We start from the raw sequence: 20,255 nt of genomic DNA, 5'->3' as shown, positions 1-20,255 counted from the left end.
TTCCCTGCCATGAAAATGGCAGCCTTGGGGCAGCCTACAGCATTGGGGACCTCAGACTTTGAGGGATCCGCTCTCTGCAAGGGGGTTCGCGAACCGTGGTATCACCTGACGAGTAACACACCACAAGCACAGAAAACACTCTTTATTACCGGCCAACAACGCAGCACAAAAATGTACATGAGATGCACTTGCAGCACCGCCCAAGCAAGATATAGCGCTCAAACTTCCGTCACAAAACAGTGGCGTGCGAGTCCCTCAAAACTACAACGGTCCGCTAGCTGCGGTGCTACATCCACACGCGCGCTACAGCGATCAGCGACTACTCGGCTTCTCTGCCAAGAAAATAACGTAATGATTGCACACGCAGATAAAACAGCAAGATGCTATCCACTCGATCAAAGTACGCGTTGATACTCGACCCTCGACGTTAACAAATGATGTGGCTGCTTGCGTCGCAGTCCCTCACGCCGGGTACTGATGTTAGGATCCCGAAAGACTCCGTGCCGGATCCGGGAAGGACGCCGCTTCCGAAGAGCGTCTCGCCAGCGGCTGGTCCCCGACGCCGGAACGAAGAAATGCGCCAGCTTCACTCCCGCGCTGGACTGCCCGGTGCCCTGCTCGCCCGACCTTTTGCTAGATCATGCGCATGCTCTCTGCACTGCCAGCGAAGAGTTTTCAGGACATGTTGCACTCTCATGCATCCGTTTGCACCCGAAAGACGCCCGATGACGCGTGCTCGGCCCGCGCAGCCTTAGCGCCGAACCGTGGGGAGGCGGTAGTCCCCACAACATCTACAGCAGTGGTTCTAATACTGCGGCGTTCTACTCCTAAGTTGTCTTAAGCATTCCCATAATTTTTTCTTTTTTGAGCAGTGCACCCCTTTCTTACATCTGTTTTTTTTTTTCGTTTTAACATATTACTGCGGTAGGCATGTGGTCCACGAAGAAAGGCCAGATGACAAAGTGCATTTTCAATACTGCTCCTCAATTGGCACAGCAGACGTGAGGAAAGGTACAACACAACGTGAAACAAAAGCAAGTAACAAAAAGTCTCTAGAAAACATCTAAACATTTATAACTTCCAATATAGTGACAGAATAACAAATATGAAGAGGATACTTTTCGGTCATGCGCAGGAGTACTGCTTTAGGCGCTCCGCTTTCCCAAGGTTGTGAGTGCACAGGGCCGCTCTAAACCCTTGAGAAGCGGAATTCGTCGCCCTAGCCATTGACCATGCGACCCGACACATCGACGTGATGACCATCTGCATCGATTCTCAAACAGCATTCAGACACTTTCACCGCGACATCATCCCGCGCACGGTCGCCCGCATGCTCGAACACTCACCCGTCCCGCTGCACAATTGTCATCTGAGGACCTGAGCACATCTTTGGTAATGAACGCGTTAATGAATAGGCAACGGTAGCTGCCTTGTTACTCATGCTTTGGGCATTTACGTTTAGGACGGTTAGGTCGCGAAGAGCTGGGTATTTATAATCAGTTAACTGGCCCCATATAACAGGGCGGAGGAGGAAGGTTAGTTCGTTCTTTGGCTCGGTCGTTTTAAACGTATCTATGATTATTTATTTATAGCTTGACACCCACAAGATGAACCTTCTTTCTATTCTCTCCGTTTGTTTTAGCAGATTCCAAAAGGTATTTTCCGTTATGTAATGTCTCCTTGGAATAGGCATTTTGCATGAAGTTTTTTGCCAGTTTAAGTTTTTTAACATTTGCAAACCCATATTTTTATTCGGTAAAGTCCTTAAAGAAAGGCTTTGCAGGACGCCTTATGGCGGGAAATGCGGAACTTTTGGGGAGAGGGGCAAGACTCAGACTGAATGTGTGTTCTGTTATTAGTTCCAAAATGTATATACAAATACAAATTTCCTTTTTGTTTATATTTTTATCTTGCACTGTTCGAAGGATATAATGCATATACAGCCTAAATTGTAATGGGCAGCTTTATAAAGATGAACACACGAGGGGTGATAGACTCCATTATAAAAGTCTGTTTAAGTTCTGCTAACCATGCTCATGAGCAGAGGTCAGTCAGTCAACGACTTCTGCTGAGACAGGATCGGTTTTTTGAAATGAAATGCTATACAACTGGCTACGAATACACCAGCTCAACGACACTATGCTTTACATTAATAACTCCCTATAACTGAAGCGTTTGTCAGAAATCAGGTCTGAGTGCAAGCAGCTAGGGACTGCGGGGGCGTTGCCCCATCTGGAGAAATGTTACAGGCTGCGACACCCCCTGCCCCCCTCTCTCCCGGAGTCCGTGCGTTTTGGCAATATAGGAGTTCCTAACTATATCTATGCAGGCAACGGACGATGTTGACAAAAATAATTTTTTTAAGACTTCAGTGAGCACCTCTCCGTTCCTTTTCAGTCTGAGATGTTTGTACACACTTTGTAGAAAGCTTGTGGAAGGCGACTCGCTCGAAAAGAGTTTTCTTTGCATTGAAGGCGTATTGCTTGATGCTCTGTGATGCGTTGAGTAATTTCCACAGCGACTATTAGCTGCATATATCTATTCCAGAATGAATGGAAACGTCGACGATGCAATTTTTTTGGCAAATATTGCCTTCTGTAAAGTTCTGACTGCGTAGTACCTTCAGGTATCCCATGTATAGTCACGTTCGAGCGGCAGCTGCTACCTTCATGGTCTTCGAGCTTTTGATGCTGCATAGATACCGACCGTTTTGGTAAGTTAATATGGGGCTTCATAACAGCTATTGGTTCGACGCCAACCTTGAAGTCGGTGAATGAATGTTATGTGCAATCTGAACTTATCAAATGAAGAGCTGGGAGTAACATCTCACTTGCTCTGAAACGCTTTCAGTCCCGAAATATACAGGTGGATGACGGCTTAGGCTTCCATGATTTTACCCAATGTGCCCTGGACAGGGCGACCAAGGTAGCTTTCAACATCGCTGCAAAGAATAGCTACGCGCAATGGTTTTTTTCCAATTTCAGATCATATTGTCGACAGAGAGTGAAGATTTGTGTACTTTACTTTTCAAAGATTTACGTGTGGGTTTGAATTTTTTCTCAATATAGTTTATGTCACATTACGCGTTTTGATATATTTTCCAGAATTGCTAATGTTCCCAGTTCAAGCTTATTTTTTAGAATTTTTTTTTTTTGCATTGCACGCGCAAATGGTTAAGAGGTTCTGTGTAGGGCGCAACTGCAACTTCTGTTCTCGCCTGCGCTGATAGAATAAATAAAATAATAAATAAATAAATAAATAAATTGTAGTGAATTACAATGAACGCGCATGAACTATTATGAATGCGCCTCAGGTTGCCTCGATGGCAGACGAAGAAGTTGACGACGAAGTGTGCCGGCGCGCGGCTCCAGCTCTCTGGCTGTGTTGACTGACTGTGATTTTGCTGCCGTCCGCTCAGCTGTTTGGTGAACTGTATAGCTGAGTTCACTAGTACGCGAACCCCCTTTCATTTGGTGGAGGTTGCGGTCGTCTGACGCCCTGGACCTTCGCAGCCGTCTTCTCCCGCCGCTCACAAGTGATAAGTGAGCACGTTGAAGACATGCTGCATCGTGGCGTCATCCGTCCCTCTCACAGCCCTTGGTCTTCTCCGGTGGTGCTGGTCAAGAAGAAAGACGGTTCTATCAGATTTTGTGTCGATTACCGGCGACTGAACAAAATTACCCACAAAGACAATTATCCGCTTCCCCGCATCGATGACGCTCTTGACTGTCTCCAAGGTGCCGAATACTTCTCCTCTCTTGACTTGCGTTCGGGCTACTGGCAGGTCCCGATGGCTGCCGCTGACCGTGAGAAGACCGCATTCGTTACCCCCGACGGCCTTTACGGGTTCACCGTTATGCCATTGGGCCTGTGCAACGCGCCAGCTACATTCGAAAGAATGATGGATAACGTCTTACGCAAGCTGAAGTGGCATACGTGCCTCTGTTACTTGGACGATATCGTTGTCTTTTCGGTAGATTTTTCCACTCACCTCACGCGCCTGCAACAGGTTCTGACTTGCCTCACCGACGCCGGCCTACAGCTTAATCTGAAGAAGTGCCACTTCGGCGCCCGGCAGCTAACCATCTTGGGTCACATTGTATCTAAGGAAGGCGTTCTCCCCGACCCGGCCAAACTTCGCGCTGTTGCGGAGTTCCCCAAGCCGACAACAATGAAGCAACACCATCTGTCGGGCTAGTTGGTTGCGATCCATATGTATCAGCAGCGCGAACACCACACAGGAAGAAGAAGGAGAAGAAGGTAAAGAGCGCTCAAATAAATTTTTGCTCAAATAAAAGTTGGAAGTTCAGCGCTCTTTACCTTCTTCTCCTTCTTCTTCCTGTGTGGTGTTCGCGCTGCTGATACATATGGAACAATGAAGCAGCTTCGGAGCTTTATCGGTCTGTGCTCCTATTTTCGGCGCTTCGTCCGCAATTTTGCGTCGATCATTGCGCCACTCACGAAACTGCTTGGAACCAACCACCACCTGTCCGCTTGGTCCCCCGAATGCGAAGACGCGTTCACCACACTGCGCCGTCTTCTTACCTCGCCGCCCATACTTCGCCACTACGATCCGAGAGCCCCTACCGAGGTGCATACTGATGCAAGTGGCGTATGCGAGTCGGGTGCTCAGCAAGGCTGAATGCAACTATTCCGTTACGCCGAAGAAATGTTTAGCGATCGTCTGGGCACTCATGAAATTTCGACCCTATCTGTACGGCCGCCAGTTTGATGTCGTCACGGACCATCACACGCTTTGCTGGTTGTCGTCTCTTAAAGACCCGGCCGGCCGCCTCGCCAGGTGGGCCGTTAGGATGCCGTGGGATGCCTTTAGGAGTTCGACATCCGCGTTGTATATCGCGCTGGCCGCAGGCACATGGACGCCGACGCTCTATCTCGATCTCCTCTGCCCACCGCCGCTGCATGCTCATCCGTGCCTGAACCCGTCCTCTCGCCTCTTACCACCTCTGATATGCTTGCGGAACAGCGCAAAGACCCGTGGCTTGCGTCGATCATCGACGTCGTGACCAACGCTCACACTGCTGTGCCTTCGCGCACTCTACGCCGCCAGGCACCCCATTTTGCGTTCCGTGATGGCCTGCTCTACCGCCGTAACTACACGCAAGATGGTCGACGGTGGCTCCTCGCGATACCTCGCCATTTACGTTCTGAGATCTGTGCCTCGTTTCACGCTGACCCACAATGTGCCCACGCCGGTGTGTTGAAGACGTTTCAAAGAATATCTCAACGTTATTATTGGCGGGGCATGTACGGGTACATTCGCCAATACGTCCGCTCCTGCATCGCCTGTCAGCGACGCAAGTCTCCCGCGCCCCGTACGAGCGGCCCCTTGCAGCCATTGCCGTGCCCGGCTCGCCCATTCGATCGTGTTGGCGTCGATCTCTACGGCCCGCTGCCCTACACGTTATCTGGGAACCGCTGGATAATTGTTGGCGTCGACCACCTAACCCGATATGCAGAGACCGCCGCACTACCCGCTGCCACTGCTCGTGACGTTGCCCACTTCCTGCTGCACAATTTTGTTCTCCGCCATGGTGCGCCGCGCGAGTTGCTCAGTGATCGAGGCCGTGTCTTTCTTTCGGACGTGGTGGAAGCCCTCCTCAGAGAGTGTCGCATCATTCATCGGACCACCACTGCCTACCACCCTCAAACTAACGGGCTGACTGAGCGCTTTAATCGCACTCTCGGCGACATGCTCACCATGTACGTCTCGTCAGATCAGTCTAACTGGGACGCTGTGCTGCCTTTTGTGACGTACGCATACAATACCGCCACCCAGTCAACCACTGGATTTTCCCCTTTCTACCTGTTGTATGGCCGTGAGCCGTCCTCCACAATGGACACGGTTTTGCCGTACACTCCGGACGCCTCCGAATGCACGCCCCTTTCCGAACTCGCCAAGCACGCCGAGGAATGTCGCCAACTGGCCCGTTCTTTCACCTCGGACTCCCAAGGTCGCCGAAAGCATGAACACGATGCCCATCAAACCGCGCACGCTTTCTCTCCAGGTTCATTAGTTTGGCTTTGGGTCCCCTCCACTACACCAGGACAGTCTTCGAAATTTCGCAGAAAACATCATGGCCCTTACCGCGTCGTCGAATCAACATCCCCTGTTAATTATATTGTAGAGCCGCTTACACCCTCTTCGGACTTGCGTCGTCGCGGCCGTGAGCTTGTCCATGTCAGTCGCCTCAAGACTTACTACGACCCGCTCCTCTTGCCATCACCATAGGTCGCCAGGATGGCTCCTCTTCCATCCCGGGGCCATTGTAGTGAATTACAATGAACGCGCATGAACTATTATGAATGCGCCTCAGGTTGCCTCGATGGCAGACGAAGAAGTTGACGACGAAGTGTGCCGGCGCGCGGCTCCAGCTCTCTGGCTGTGTTGACTGACTGTGATTTTGCTGCCGTCCGCTCAGCTGTTTGGTGAACTGTATAGCTTAGTTCACTAGTACGCGAACCCCTTTCAAAATAAATAATAAACTAGATATGGAATGCGCACAGAGTGTTGTGGGCAGAGCGGGACCAACAGCACAGGGCCGCCGCTTCTGCCCGATTAGTAGTGGCATTGATAGCTCGAAAAGGAGGCATGCTCAGAGCCAGTCCTCCGCACGCCTCTCCGAAAACAGCGAAGAGGCGGAATTGTTGGCATTGCGCTTTATGGCTGTTGTCGAGGATAACGTCAAGTCTCAACCAAAGTGGCCGGCAGGGTGACGGTTCAGTACCATGGGGTTCAGTACCATGGAACCAATTAGCCTTGCAACGTGCATTACTAAGACTGTAACCAACCGAAAGTTACATGCAAAATAAACGAGACGTGAGTGTCAAGAAAACTCTTTGCTACGAAACAGGCAGAACAGGACTGCACTGATGTGGCCAGATGGATTCCCTCTGCTACAGATGCAATCTGCACTCCCCTGTCTAAGAAAGAAGAGCTTCTTGCACGAAATTCGTTGCGAATAATGGCCGTAGATTGCATATTCCGCAAAAATTGGGCTAGTTGCACGAAGTGGGCCAAATGCCCATTTCTCATGAAATGGTGCCATACGGTTTTCTCAAATTTTACTGGCGCTTACACATATTTGACATTTGCTTTTAGATATGGACCCATTATCTGGCACAATCTGAACGCTATGATTTTGTTCTTCAGTTGTTTTATAATGTGGTCATTAAAGGTAAACACGCTTTTGCACAGGTTCGCAACAGTAACGATGGTCCAACTTCTTTGTCCTGACTCTGAACCAGAAATACTCGTTTATGTTGTATCTTTAACTACTGCCAGAGCATAACTGCAGTCGAGCTGTTACTTTTGTGTGTAAATATATTGCGGAACGGCAACTGTTTTGTAAATGCGAGCTGAATGAAAGGCGCATTACTCTAAACCACGTAAACTTATGTTAAGTGGTCCACGTAAATTTAAGCCGGCTAGGGTGTTTCCTTTCGCGGCTTTTGTGTAATACACCGCTCGAGCTGATTTTCAGCCATGTAGTGAAATGGAGGAACCGAAATAAATAGAAAACGCCTGCTGCAGCAAGTTCACAAGTGGCCTGAGTAAAGTGAGCAAAAAAGAAATGCCCAAACTTGTATATTAAAAAAAAGACCAAAAAAGAAGAAAATACTACCTTTCCCGGTTTGTACTTTTTGTTGTCGTTGTCTGCAACTGTGTTTTTGTGCAGCGGTTAACTGACCGCTTTCACCAGAGGAGTAAGGTTCACGTTTAGCTTGTTGCGATATTTAAACGTTACGTTTATCGTTCGAAATCCCTGCAGGTGTGCCAACTCCTGAAGAAAGGCGCCGCGACCGTGATGGACAAGACGGCGTACGCACCGTACGCGTATCTGGACGCCATCTGGATCTCCTACGATAGCGTCGAAAGCATCGTGCTCAAGGCGAGTGCACTGCTTTTTGCCAGGTCTTTCGCATGCATGTGAATCGCCTGGGAGAATGCATGATGCCAGCGTTTTTGCAATATCTGGCCTCATCGCGATTGTAGGCATTCGCCGTCATATTCTGAGAGATCGGCACTGTCCATGGTGATCTCATGCTCCTTCATAGGAAACACGGAACATTCTGCTGCCAAAGCAGCGCGAGGAGAATGATACGCTCTGTCCAGCAAAGTACATTACATTATGAAATTTCTCACAACTCAAAAGGGAATTCAGAAGACTGTAGCTGACCTGCAGGTCCCGAAAATACTGCATATCTCAAGATAATTATTTATTGTACATAAAATTCCCCTAATAAGAGTACTAAGTGAGGAAGTGTAGGCATATTAGCTAGGCTGCGATTTTTTTCTTGTAGTCTTCATAATTTGGGCATTAAAGGTTAACACGAAGATAGGCAGGTTATATCAGTGGTCGATCTTTTTCTCTTTGCTGACTCCGAAGCATAAAAAACAAGCAAACAAAACAAACAAACGAACGAACGAATAAATGAATGAATTAATTAATTAATTAATTAATTAATTAATTAATTAATTAATTAATTAATTAATTAATGAATGAATGAATGAATGAATGAATGAATGAATGAATGAATGAATGAATGAATGAATGAATGAATATCAGAGTAGTATTCATGCACGTGCGCGATTCTGGCAGACGATTAGCGTAAGCGGCGACTTGATAGCAACGCAAAAAAAAAAAAGCTTACGCAGCGTCAAGTCGCCTGCCGATGTGGCGAACATTATTCGCGTGATAGAGCCCGCAACGGCCGCGTGTAGTGACACTGAAGAGGGAGTATACGCCTTATTGAATGGTGGTAAGCTGGCTTTGAACTCCCGTGCATCATCCTGAGAATGACAGGGAGTAGTGCGCTCCGTTAGCGTGCACCTAAAGGATCAAATCATCGTGAAGTTTGCTGCGACTCCAGTGTGCTCGAGCTGTTAAACTGAACCGGCTCAACGGTGGCAAGTAGCATGCTCACGATTTGAAAGCTCTACTTAGTCACTCAGTATCCAGGCGCCTTTTACTCAGAATGGTGGGAATGCCTACAATCAGCCGAACTGTTATGGGTCATTAATCGTTAAGGCCTATTTTCAAGAAAACCACGCAGAATGTTTTGCGATGCAGCGTGCGCACCGTGAGCAGTGTTATGGAACCCTGATTACGTCATATACAGGAATCAAACGAGTGTGCTGTGCCAAGAGTTATGTGCGATGCGAAAGGGCAGGCAGTGCCTATGAAGCGGCGGTCAGCAAGCTGCAAGTTCATCAGAACGTCTAAAGGAAATATTGTTTAGTTGCATGCTTACAATCACAAACTTGGTACTGCACATTATCGGAGTCATTGCACAACGTATGTCACGGCAAGCAAACAAAAGTGTTTGCATTGCGCTTAGCTTTTCATGCAGCGTGGTCTCTTTTGCGTTTTTAAGTAGAGCGAACATGCCGGCCCCACAGTCATAAGATATTTATTTATTTATTTATTCAAAATACCTACAGCGCCCCACTGGGGCATTGTTGTAGGGGGGAAACATAAAAAAAGCAACAGATAAAATACGGTAATTGAGGCAAATGATGAAATATACTGAGAAAACCCATGGGCTATAGGAGTAAAGGCAAAAATGAAAATAGAACCGTATTCTGCGCTGCAGTGGTGTTTAAAGGACTCTTCTTGCTTCAATTCTATCGCTGTTAGCGTCATTGCAGCGCTGTTTTCTATCCTCTGTCTTTTAGCCCGAATGTTAGATGTCAGAATGAGTTCTGACATCAAAGTGCGCCTCCATCCCTAACTACTGCCTGTCACCTCCTCCCCATTCGCCTTTCAAAGAGATGGCATTGAATCCGCCATTTTCAAAAGATGTGGCGCCATCTAGGGAGTGGCCGAAAACTGGTTTCAAACAAACGCACTTGGGAGACGCAGACGCGATCCGTTTCCACGAGGCACCAGCTGCGTCTGCGAAGTGGTAAACGTGTGTTTGACAGTTGCCGCCTCAATGGCTTGCAATTTGACGCTAACATGAACTGCGCATGCGTAGTAGGGGGTGGTGGATCATTTCATACCAGTGGAGCTGGAAGAGCACAGGCTCGTACGCGCATAACGGCCACGTGAAAAAGGCTGATTGCACAAGATTTATTATGGCAAAGCTTATGGTTATTATGGTTTATTACGGAAAAGTGGATTCGCAATTCTCCAACTTTTATGCTGCTTTCCTGCCCTCGTCGTGCAGCATTCTAATAACTTGCATGATTTTGACGTAGCACAATCCTGGTTCCTTCGCAGTGTCTCTGGGCTGAGTCGATGGGCCTTGGAGGCGTCATGACGTACGCAATCCAGATGGACGACTGGGAGGGAAAGTGCGACAACAAGACCAAGTTCCCCATACACAAGGCTATCTGGAAGACAATCGGCTGACCAGCGCCCTATCTACGCCATGTGCTGACCACGGCTGTGCCGAGATTCACCGAGGTCGAACACTGTCTGGCGCGAGTCTACGCGGTGATGGCAGCACGTCAGGAGAAAGAACTCTGTGTTATCTCGACAGCGCAAACTTCGAGCAGAGAGGGCAAATTGTGAATGTGCGTATACAGCCTCAAGAAAGGCGAATGGCCGCTGAACTTTCCAAAGATGGCGCCAAACTTGAAATTCTACGCCATGTCTTATCATGAAAACTTCGGAGGAAATGATGGTGCGGTCTTGCTCTGTGAGACGGACACTTCCACAAATTGATCCGCAGGGCTGCTGGCGGCCTCGCACATCGAAGTTCTTTTCACTGTATGCGTTTTTTTGTGCGTGTGTGTTCGGGACAACATGCCTGTGTGAACTGCTGATGTGGCTGTTCATCAACTATTATAGACCACGACAGCAGAGAATGCACTGACATCTGAACTTGTTGATGCCAAGTTATCGCTGCGGCGGCAGCAGCAGTCGTGGTGGTGCTTCAAAGAGTATCGAACGTCTCGAAAGCTTACTTTGTCGCCGACAAAGCTAATATGGTATGGTTCAAAACCCGCTTCCACTGATCTCTACCTCTGTACCGCGCCAGCAGCGGCCGTTTTATCCCAGGTATCCGATGGATATATACTAACTAGACCGCATTCTTGCATTTGTGGCCATGTGAAGCTTTCGAGTTTCGTAATCTCACCATACAACTAGATTATCCGTACTCTCCGACCTTTACTCGATAGGAGTTGCTCACTTATGAATAAAAGTTAATCATGTGGTATGTGGAGCGTAATGTCGGGAAATTGAGACCTTGATAGATCTGTCAGTTTGAATAACTCATCCCGAAGAACAACCTGCATTCATTTACACATTTGTCACGCTTATGTAAATATAGCATCACTGCGCTCCAGAAGTACCTGCATTTTCCTCGTGCCTATTTAGGATCGCATTATAGTTCTTATGGCAGCACTTAAAACGGAGCACTAGCGAACAATCTTCAGTGTAATCTTCATGCTGTATGTTTATAAGGTAAAGTAGAAAAGATTTACAAAAATAAAGCTGTTCGAACTACACAGACGTGGTCTATGCATTTATATTATAAGTTGGTTCGAGCATTCGATGCGATGGTATACCTGTTGTTCTACAAAGATGCCCGTCAAAACTGTGGCTCTGCTTGAGCGTGCAAAAAACGTGCAGCCTTGCATATCAATATAGGCCACGTGGTGATTACAGCTGTCCAGCAAGCAGGACGACATCGAAAGGCCTCCGAACGAAACTGTTGGACTCAATTGCGCGCACAAAGAAATGAAGAACGTGGCAGCGGAGGCAGCCACAGGCGCGCTGGGCGATCGTCGAAGTACTAATCACTGCCGCTCTCAGATTAAAGCTGCTGAATAACACTCCAGATAAGGCGTGGAGCCCACGTTCTACAATCTCGAATAACGTAGAAGTAGATGCTTGTGGGTGGAATTATTTCAGATGACCCTGCTCGCATCTTGAGTCAAAAAGTGATAAAGCCGCGTATCAGCGGCTTCGAGCATAAACAAACAATACAACGCTTCGCTTCATTACCCCCCCCCCCCCTCCGATGCTTTACAACCAAAAGATGGTCAATAATAAACACTGAGAATGCAAGCACAATGCGTTCATTAGCACGCATGATAAGGCTTTTGGTGCACAGCATGCAAAACTTCTGGCAGTGAAGGGCACCATTGAGATGCTCTGACTAAGGTGCTTGCATCGATCACCTTAGCTGTGACTCTGTCGGGAACTACTTCGTAGTCGAGTTCTTTGATTCGGCGAAGTATCTTGTATAAAGTGAAGTAGCAGTACAAAAGCTTTTCGGCGAATGAGCGTCCATACCCGTACACGGTCTCTCGGCCTGCATTTCGCACTTTAACTATTGCTGTTGCGCTCCTCAGTTATTGAGAGGCCTTTATGGTAAGTACTAGTCATAGCAGTTTCTAGATTTTCGAAAATGCTATTCTCGTCGCCACTGCAGCGCAAGCCATTTAGAGCGCCCTCTAGCTCGCCCTTCCTAGTCGGGCGTTGCAAAAGGAGCACGTGACACCGCACCGCTGTGTGACGCACGCGCTCCAAGGCGTGGCTAGCTGCTCTTTCTGGTCGCGAGGTTTTGCTTTTGGCAGGGCGCGGTGCCAAAATTGCTTGCGCTGCAGACGAGAACGGAATTTTCGAAAATCTAAAAACTGATACAGATATCACTTCCGGTGGGCTACACGGCTCTCATAAATAAGAAGCGTGAAGGTAGTAGTTAAAAAGTTAACTACACAGTCTGAGTTAGCCGGCATTGCTATTTTGCACATCATAGCCGTATTCTAATGCACTGAACCGATGACAATGATATGCCGAAAACAGCGCTCTTCTAACTCGAAAAGACTATTTAAAAAAAAATTGCTGCAAGTCTCAGGTGAAACATAGCTTATAAATTCGAGCATAGGTTATACACGCTAGGATTGTTTGTCTATACACGTAAAGGGTTCGATTTCGTGCTTCATAATGGTTTAGTTGGTTTATTGGGGGTTAACGACCCAAAGCAGCTCAGACTATGAGGGACGCCGTAGTGAAGGGCTCCGGATATTTCGACCACCTGGGGTTAGTTAACGTGCACATACATCGCACAGTACACGGGCCTCTAGAATTTCGCCTTCATCGAAATTCAGCCGCCGTGGCCGGGATTGAGCCCGCGTCTTTGTTCAGCAGCCGAGCGCCGTAACCACTGAGCCACTGCGGCGGGGCGCTTCATAATGGGCTACTAAATTATATGTATGATGTGCGTGGCGTCGTTTTCAGGTGAATATACAGTTACTCTTCACTCTATCTTAATTGGCAGGAGAAAAATGGAGGAGGAGTTTTGAAGTATTATTCTGGCGGCGACTGTTCGAAAATCTTGTATGATATTTATTGCTCTAAGCACGTATGGAATATCACCAGACGGTTGACAGCATGTTGGAAGTGCTGCAACGCGGATGGCAGGCAGTACATATGCCGCCTCTGGGAGATGCAGCCCAGGTTAGACCCAGGGCCGTGCTAGCCGCAACCTACTAGCACAGCATCACCTCAGGGGAAGAGGGTTTGATTTCACGATATGTATGTCCTAGCTCTTGATATGTGAGTATTGTTCGTGGTATGTACATTTCATGCTTGGTTTGTGAGTGTGGGTTTCAATTATATGTGTTCGGAGTCTGTAATATCTGTAATCACAAATGTGTTCTGTTATGTATGCGTGTTTCATTCTTGGCTTGGATCTCTATATGATTTATATTTACCGAAGGTCGAGTGTATTTCGATGTGTGTATTTGTGTGGGTGTGTCCATGTGCGCGCGCGTGTGGATGTGTGTGTGTTAGTGTGTGTGATTTTTTATGCGCACTTTTACATTGAAAGTGACCTGGCATTTTTAACGCGATACCGTTAAGGCCCCTGTTGTCCAAAAAGTCCAGCGTCGTCGTCGATGTTGTGAGCGAAAAATATGGTGCCTGCTCCCCCCCCCCCCACCCCCCCCACCCCTGCCCTGGAGCAGCAGCCTAGGTAGGCCACCTAAGTCACGCGCCCTTGTGGAGTGTCCACATCCTGCAAGCCCATCGGATAGTGAGTAAACTGCCCACCGTTGCAGGTAGCAGTTACATTAATAAATTTATCGGAAGAGGTTGCTCAAGAAGAGCAACTTAGGTTGCACAAGACTCACCGGTGGCAGCACCTGCCATCGCAGGCCAGTGGCACATTCCTTAACTGCTGCACTATTGCGCAAGAAGTGGTAGGAGGACTACAAGACACTTCTGGATGGGTACAGCAGGAACAAGAAAACGCGGACGCAGAAAGAAACAAACTGAACGAGGACGAACCTTCGTCCTCGTTCTGTGTGTTTCTTTCTGCGTCCGCGTTTTCTTGTTCCTGCCGTACCCACCCAGAAGTATGAACCAACTAGCTCAGTTTTCTACTCTTTTAACTACCAGATACCTTTCGATGTAAAGGTGAGTATGACCAGTTCCGCATATGTGAGCAGTAACTTATTAACGCGATTGCGTCATACCCTTACAGCGGAGCTTAAGCGTCCCTTCCAGCTTTTTTTGCGTTCACGATGGTTGGATTTGTTTGGTTTGGTTTATTAAGGTTTTACGTCCCAAAGCGACTCAGGCTATGAGGGACGCCGTAGTGAAGGGCTCCGGAAATTTCGACCACCTGGGTTTATTTAACATGCACTGGCATCGCACAGTACACGGGCCTCTAGAATTTAGCCTTCATAAAAATTCTGCCGCCGCGGACGGGATCGAAGGCGCATCTTACGGGTCAGCAGCCGAGTGCCGTAACCACTGAGCCACCACGGCGGGGTTGGATTTGTGCACCAGACCTTCGAGTCTGAGTGAAACTCCAGTATAAACCTTGATCATCAAGCTTAATCGTTTTATCTGGACAACGCGGTCTTCAAGGAATTTCAGGATTGAATGACTGCACTGTACACTCACTGTGAATACGACACCACCGGTGGGCATGACTGTATTAAGCCTTGGTTTCAGGGGGCGTAACCCTCGATCATCACCTCGCCATTCAGTTTTTCGAACAAGCGCCTCCAGAAAAGCTTTAGGGCTCAATCCCTCGTTCCTTGAGGAATGGGCGAAGTGGAACTTGCGAGTTTTAATGCGGTAGCACTCTAGGCGCATTTTCCTATTTCGGGCGGTGTACGTACCGTCTCCGCCAAAAGTAACCGAGCAGCGGCCAGCGTTGCAGACCGCAGCTCCGCTGCTCGGGTGCGAGCCCGCTCCGGCCGCCGGCGCGGCTGCTCGGTTACTTTTGGCGGAGACGGTGCAGTCTTTGTCAAAAGTAACCAGGCTGCATGGTTTGCTTCTAGCTCGTGCAGTGGAGCCCTTACAGCTTCCCTGAAACTGAAATGGTCGTTAAAGGTAAGGACTGGGGGTCTTCTTACCTTCCAAGAACTTTTGACCTTTAGGAAAGTCACAAGGGTTCCACTATACAAGCTAGAAGCAAACCATGCAGCCTGGTTACTTTTGACAAAGACGGTACATGTCTGAAAGCTGCTTTCTGGCAAGCGGCCAACCCGCCCACCGTGTTGTAGGCAACCTGCCATGTGTGTACACCAGGCCCACATTCTCCTTTCTCCTGGGTGAAGGGTAAATGCCAGGGTGAAGGGTACACCTGGGTGAAGGCCTTGAAGGTAAATACCTTCAGCGAGAAGTCCTTTTGTGGTAAATATCTTTAGGAGAAATACCGTTAAGTCAAAGGCCTTCATGGTAAATGTCTTCCGGGTAAAGCCCTTTAGGCCAAATGCCTTTAGAACGTAAGGACCTGAATTGCCCGCCGTAACTGGTACTATTGCACGATATTCCCCGCTTAGGGCGTCAGAGTAGACTGTAGTGTCGGGCGTCGTTGCGCTGTTGGTCGTTGATCCGTCGCGCTTCTTGAGCACGCTGACGATATGCGGCAGCGTCGAGGTTGCCATCTGCGGTCACGTTCGGCTGCATGGCGTCGATCGATAGTGGTCGTTGCCTTGCTGCCGTGAACGAGCCTAAAAATTTAGGGGACATTTATTACATTACGTGTTTAGAATGGGTTTGGTTTATGTTGGTTTAACGTACCAAACCGACTGGGGCTGTGGGGACGCCGTAGTGAAGGGCTCCGGAAATTTCGCCGACATCGCACAATACACGGGCCTCTAGCTATTCGCCTCCATTGAAATGCGACCGCCGCAGCCGGGATCGAATCACGCTTCTTTCGGGTCAGCAGCCGAGTGCCATAAACACTGAACCACAGCGGCGGCTGGTGTTTAGAATTGGATAGCATTAATTAAAGTCTGATTAGTGCAGAACTCTCCGGCTGCTTTAACTATTTTATTCATATTGCTAATGACATTGTCCTGTCTGTCTCATACGCATACACCTGATTGTTAACTGTGAGGCCTACTTTCCTCGGCTACCTCCGTTGTTTTGAGCATGCTCGATTCTCTCCATACTAAACTTCCTTATGTCGCTACCTTGCGCTTAATTATTAGCTTTGATACTTCTGCCATTTCTATTCTGTCTGTAGGGTTATACGATTTCATGCCTTGGCGTATCTAATCAGATCTTTCGTCTCCTGAGATAGCTTGCCGGTATCCTGTCGAACTATCCTAGTACTGCACACTCCGTAATGCTGGCTGTGAGATTGTCGTTAAATTTTTTTAACGTTAAGATAGCCTTCCTTAGTAAAAAGTACACTGAGGACAATGTTATCATTTTTTTTATTAGTAAAATCTAATATTTCGACATTTCGTGGCTTTGTTGCCGCTTGCACGGCAGCGAAAACCTGTGCATTTATTGATAAGAGGTTTGGATTCGAAGTTTAAAAAACTTTTTCCGCCGCTACGATTCAAACTCGGGACTCTCTGATGACGATATAGGACAAGAGTGACGTGACACGGCGAAAGATAAACGAGGACTCCGTGATTTCTGCGGCGAGCGCTGCGCTCCCGCCTAGCAGCAGCCGAAATGAAAACTACTACCGGTCGGACGTTGAAGGCCTCTATCAGCCGTCGTCGCTTCGTTTAGGTTTGCACCAACGTTACCATGGATACCGTTCCCAATTAGGACAACGAAGTTCTCGCAAAGAACTGCGGCTTGTATTCAGCGACCTCAACTCCACACAGCATGCGATGCTTTTGAAGGCTGAGGCAGCGGGTCTGGCAAGGAAGTCCTAGCGACGAGGAGTCGGCAGCGTCGCTGTCACCACCGAGCCGCCGTCACGACTGATATGTAGCGACTGGCACGTGCGGGCATATTTAAATTCTGTAATAATAGTACTCGTATAGGGCTGGCTATGCAGCCCAGCGTCTGGGTACGCGGACGAAGCGATCACGCTGAGCGGCGCGTTTGCTAAAGTGGAGGTGCGTTGACCGTTGCCTATACACAGCTCTTCTTCCTTGTCGCAGTTGCGTGCCGTTGCACGAACTTCGTCCGAGGAGCACTTAGCGAGACACTTTGGGGTCCTCTGCTGCTCTGCCTTTGTAAATCGAGGCGCATAACAGAACCATGCACGCACGCAGAACGTATAAGCGCGAAACACCCCAAAACATACCGAAACTCAGCTGGCCGCCCGCTTCGCCGCCAATTGCTGGTTTTGTTTGACTTCCAACATTCAAGGTGTCTTCTTTCCGTCCTGCTCGTGTTATAAAAGTGCACTAATGGCTTCAAAACAAAACTTATATGCATTTATATCGATCAAACACGTAACCTACACGCACGTTTGCCAGCCTCAGAGATCTGTGGCGTCTTTTCTTCTATTTCATCATCACGCTTGGTGGTGGTGGTGTAAAACATTTTTTTATACTATATACAGAGGTATTGCTTGGACCGTGCCTGAAGGGCCCGGCCCTCACAATCACTAGGAGGGATCCCTAGTCCGGGACCCCTGTGGCCTCTGCGGCGAACCGGGCTCTTGTCACCAGGGCTCGTTGGTACTGGAGAGTTGAGCAGCCGAGCAGGGCAGCCTCCCAGTCCTCTCGGGTGGGGTGGGGGTGGGGTGGGAAAGCAGGATTGGCAGGGCATGCCCACACCATGTGATACGTGTCCGCAAACACTTCCCCACAGTGTGGACACTCGCCCGAAAGGCCGAATTGAAATGTTTGAGCACTGCCGGGCACAGTTTCGTGTTGGTGTAGAGGCGAAGTAGCCAACGCTCCTCTGCCTTCTTGAGGCCTTTACAGGGGGTGGGTATCGGCCGTGAGCGTTTTGATACAGGAGAGAGAGCTCCCGAAAAGTAATAGCTGGATTAAAATCAGTACCCGGATCAGGCGGCGAGAGAGGCGATGCCCTGTGGTTAAGCGCGCAGGCGGTAGTGTCCGCTACCTTATTTCCCTCTATCCCCGCATGTGCTGGGGCCCAGATGATGGTGTGCCGGGTTGGCAAATCCCGGTACTCACATCTGTGTAAAACTTGGAAAGCACGATCTGGAATTGGGCCCTCTTCAAAATTGCGGCAAGCTTCCCTTGAGTCGGTGATAATGACTCGGGACGCTGGATCCGCAGCTGCAAGTGCGAAAGCAACTTCCTCCGCGAATGTAATGTTGGGGGCACCGAAGGTGAGGCCCTGAACTGGGTTGTTTTGGTGGACAACGGCAGCCGTGTACCAACCCCCATGGTGTGGACCTGCCGCGTCCGTGTAAAATACCCCTGGTCGAGCACCATACATCTTGGAAATGGCCTCCGCTCGCGCGAGGCGGCGGCCATCATGGGCATCTTTTGTCATGTTATTGGGGAGGGGGCGAACCTTTAGTGCGAAGCGCTAGGCCTCGGGCATGGATACCCGCTTCTCCTCTTGGGTTGTGTAATTGATGTGGAGGCGGGTCAGTAGGCGGCTACCCGCACGTGTTTTGCTTAACCGCAAGTATTGATTGCTGAGATGAGCCTCGCGCAGCTCCCCACAGGTGTTCGTCATCCGCAGGCCGCGGAGACGTTGGTTGGATGTTGCAATTGGGACGTCGAGAGCTCTCTTATAGATTTTTCGGAGAATCACTTCGAGAGCGTTCTCATCGCATTTGCGCAGATAGAGGTACGGTGCCGAACACAGGATTCGACTGGTTACGAATGCATTGGCCAGCCGCAGGGCGTCTTTGCATCGCAACCCCCCTCGTTTCTTTGATACCCAGCGGACCATACGGCCCACCTGATCACCCACCTTGCGGAGTTTCTTCAGCGTGGTGTCAATCTTGCGGTTCTTTTGTATCTAGAGTCACAATACTCTGATTTCATCGTGTTCAGGTATCGGGCCACTAAGCAGGGAGAGGGCAATTTTGGTTTTGCACCTTGGATTGGGACGTATGTGCACGAATTCCGATTTGCTCGGGGAGCACTCAAGGCCGCAGCGGTGTGCATAATCGTCCACAATAGCCGCCGCTTGCTGCAGGTTGGCCTCGATTTCTCCAACCGAACCGTGTGTTGCCCAAAGGGTGATGTCGTCCGCGTACAGGGCATGCTGCACACCCGGGACGTCACCCAGCAGGGTAGGGAGCTTCATCATGGCCAGATTGAAGAGAAGAGGCGAGAGGACTGCTCCCTGTGGAGTCCCTCGCGTACCAAGTTGGTACGGGCCATGTTCACTGTCTTGGAGTCGGATATATGATTGCCGATCTGTGAGGAATTGCTTAATGTATTGGAATGTGTTGAACCCACAGTTCAATAGAGACAGGTGGGAGAGGATGATATCATATGTAACATTTTCGAAAGCCCCCCCGCAAGTCCAATGCGAGGACCACCTTGTCATCGCTAGGGTGCTCGACGGGATCAAGAATCTCTCTATGAAGTTGCAGCAGCGCATCTTGTGCGGACCGGTGTGGGCGGAACCCGTACATGGTGTCTGCAAAGGCGTTGTGCGCTTCTAGGTAGGTGGATAGTCTGTCACGGACCATGGTCTCCATCAACTTCCCCACACAAGAAGTGAGAGATATGGGCCGGAGGTTGTCAGTGTTGAGAGATTTGCCTGGTTTGGGTATGAATGTGACGAGAGCCGTCTTCCAATCCACTGGGAGAGACGTACCTCCCGGCCAGATGGCATTGAAGTATTCGAGCAGCCGCTCGTAGGCCGGTTCGGGTAGGTTAGCGAGAAGTTTCACAGTTACCTTGTCCCTGCCCGGGGCTGTCCCTCGTTTCATTTTGGCCAGGGCCGCTTTGAGGGCGTGAAGCTGGAACGTTCGATCCAGCTCTGCTTTCTCAAAACCTGCATACGAGTACGCCGGACCACGCGAATCCTGGTCTGTGTACAGATATTTGTCTCGGAGCGCGTCAGCCAGTTTGGCTGTGTCTCCGTTGAAGGTGTGAATTGCTCGTTGAAGATGTTTTTACT

General features: G+C 49.2%; 1 protein-coding gene across 1 annotated transcript in view; it reads left to right on the top strand.

The window, feature by feature from the left end:
- LOC149344623 (chitinase-like protein 4) overlaps positions 1–11,391 on the top strand; it is a 35,879-nt gene extending 24,488 nt beyond the window's left edge. Inside the window, exons 9-10 of the mRNA XM_089542641.1 lie at positions 7,794–7,913; positions 10,248–11,391. Coding sequence (XP_089398767.1) covers positions 7,794–7,913; positions 10,248–10,379 — 252 coding nt within the window. The 3' untranslated portion in view covers positions 10,380–11,391. The remainder of the gene's footprint in view (positions 1–7,793; positions 7,914–10,247) is intronic.
- The last annotated feature ends 8,864 nt before the right edge of the window (positions 11,392–20,255 follow it).

Source organism: Amblyomma mixtum, chromosome 5 (assembly GCF_055824585.1).
Source record: "Amblyomma mixtum isolate Tamu chromosome 5, ASM5582458v1, whole genome shotgun sequence".
Lineage (NCBI taxonomy): Eukaryota > Metazoa > Arthropoda > Arachnida > Ixodida > Ixodidae > Amblyomma > Amblyomma mixtum.
This window is presented reverse-complemented; position numbering and strand designations above follow the sequence as displayed.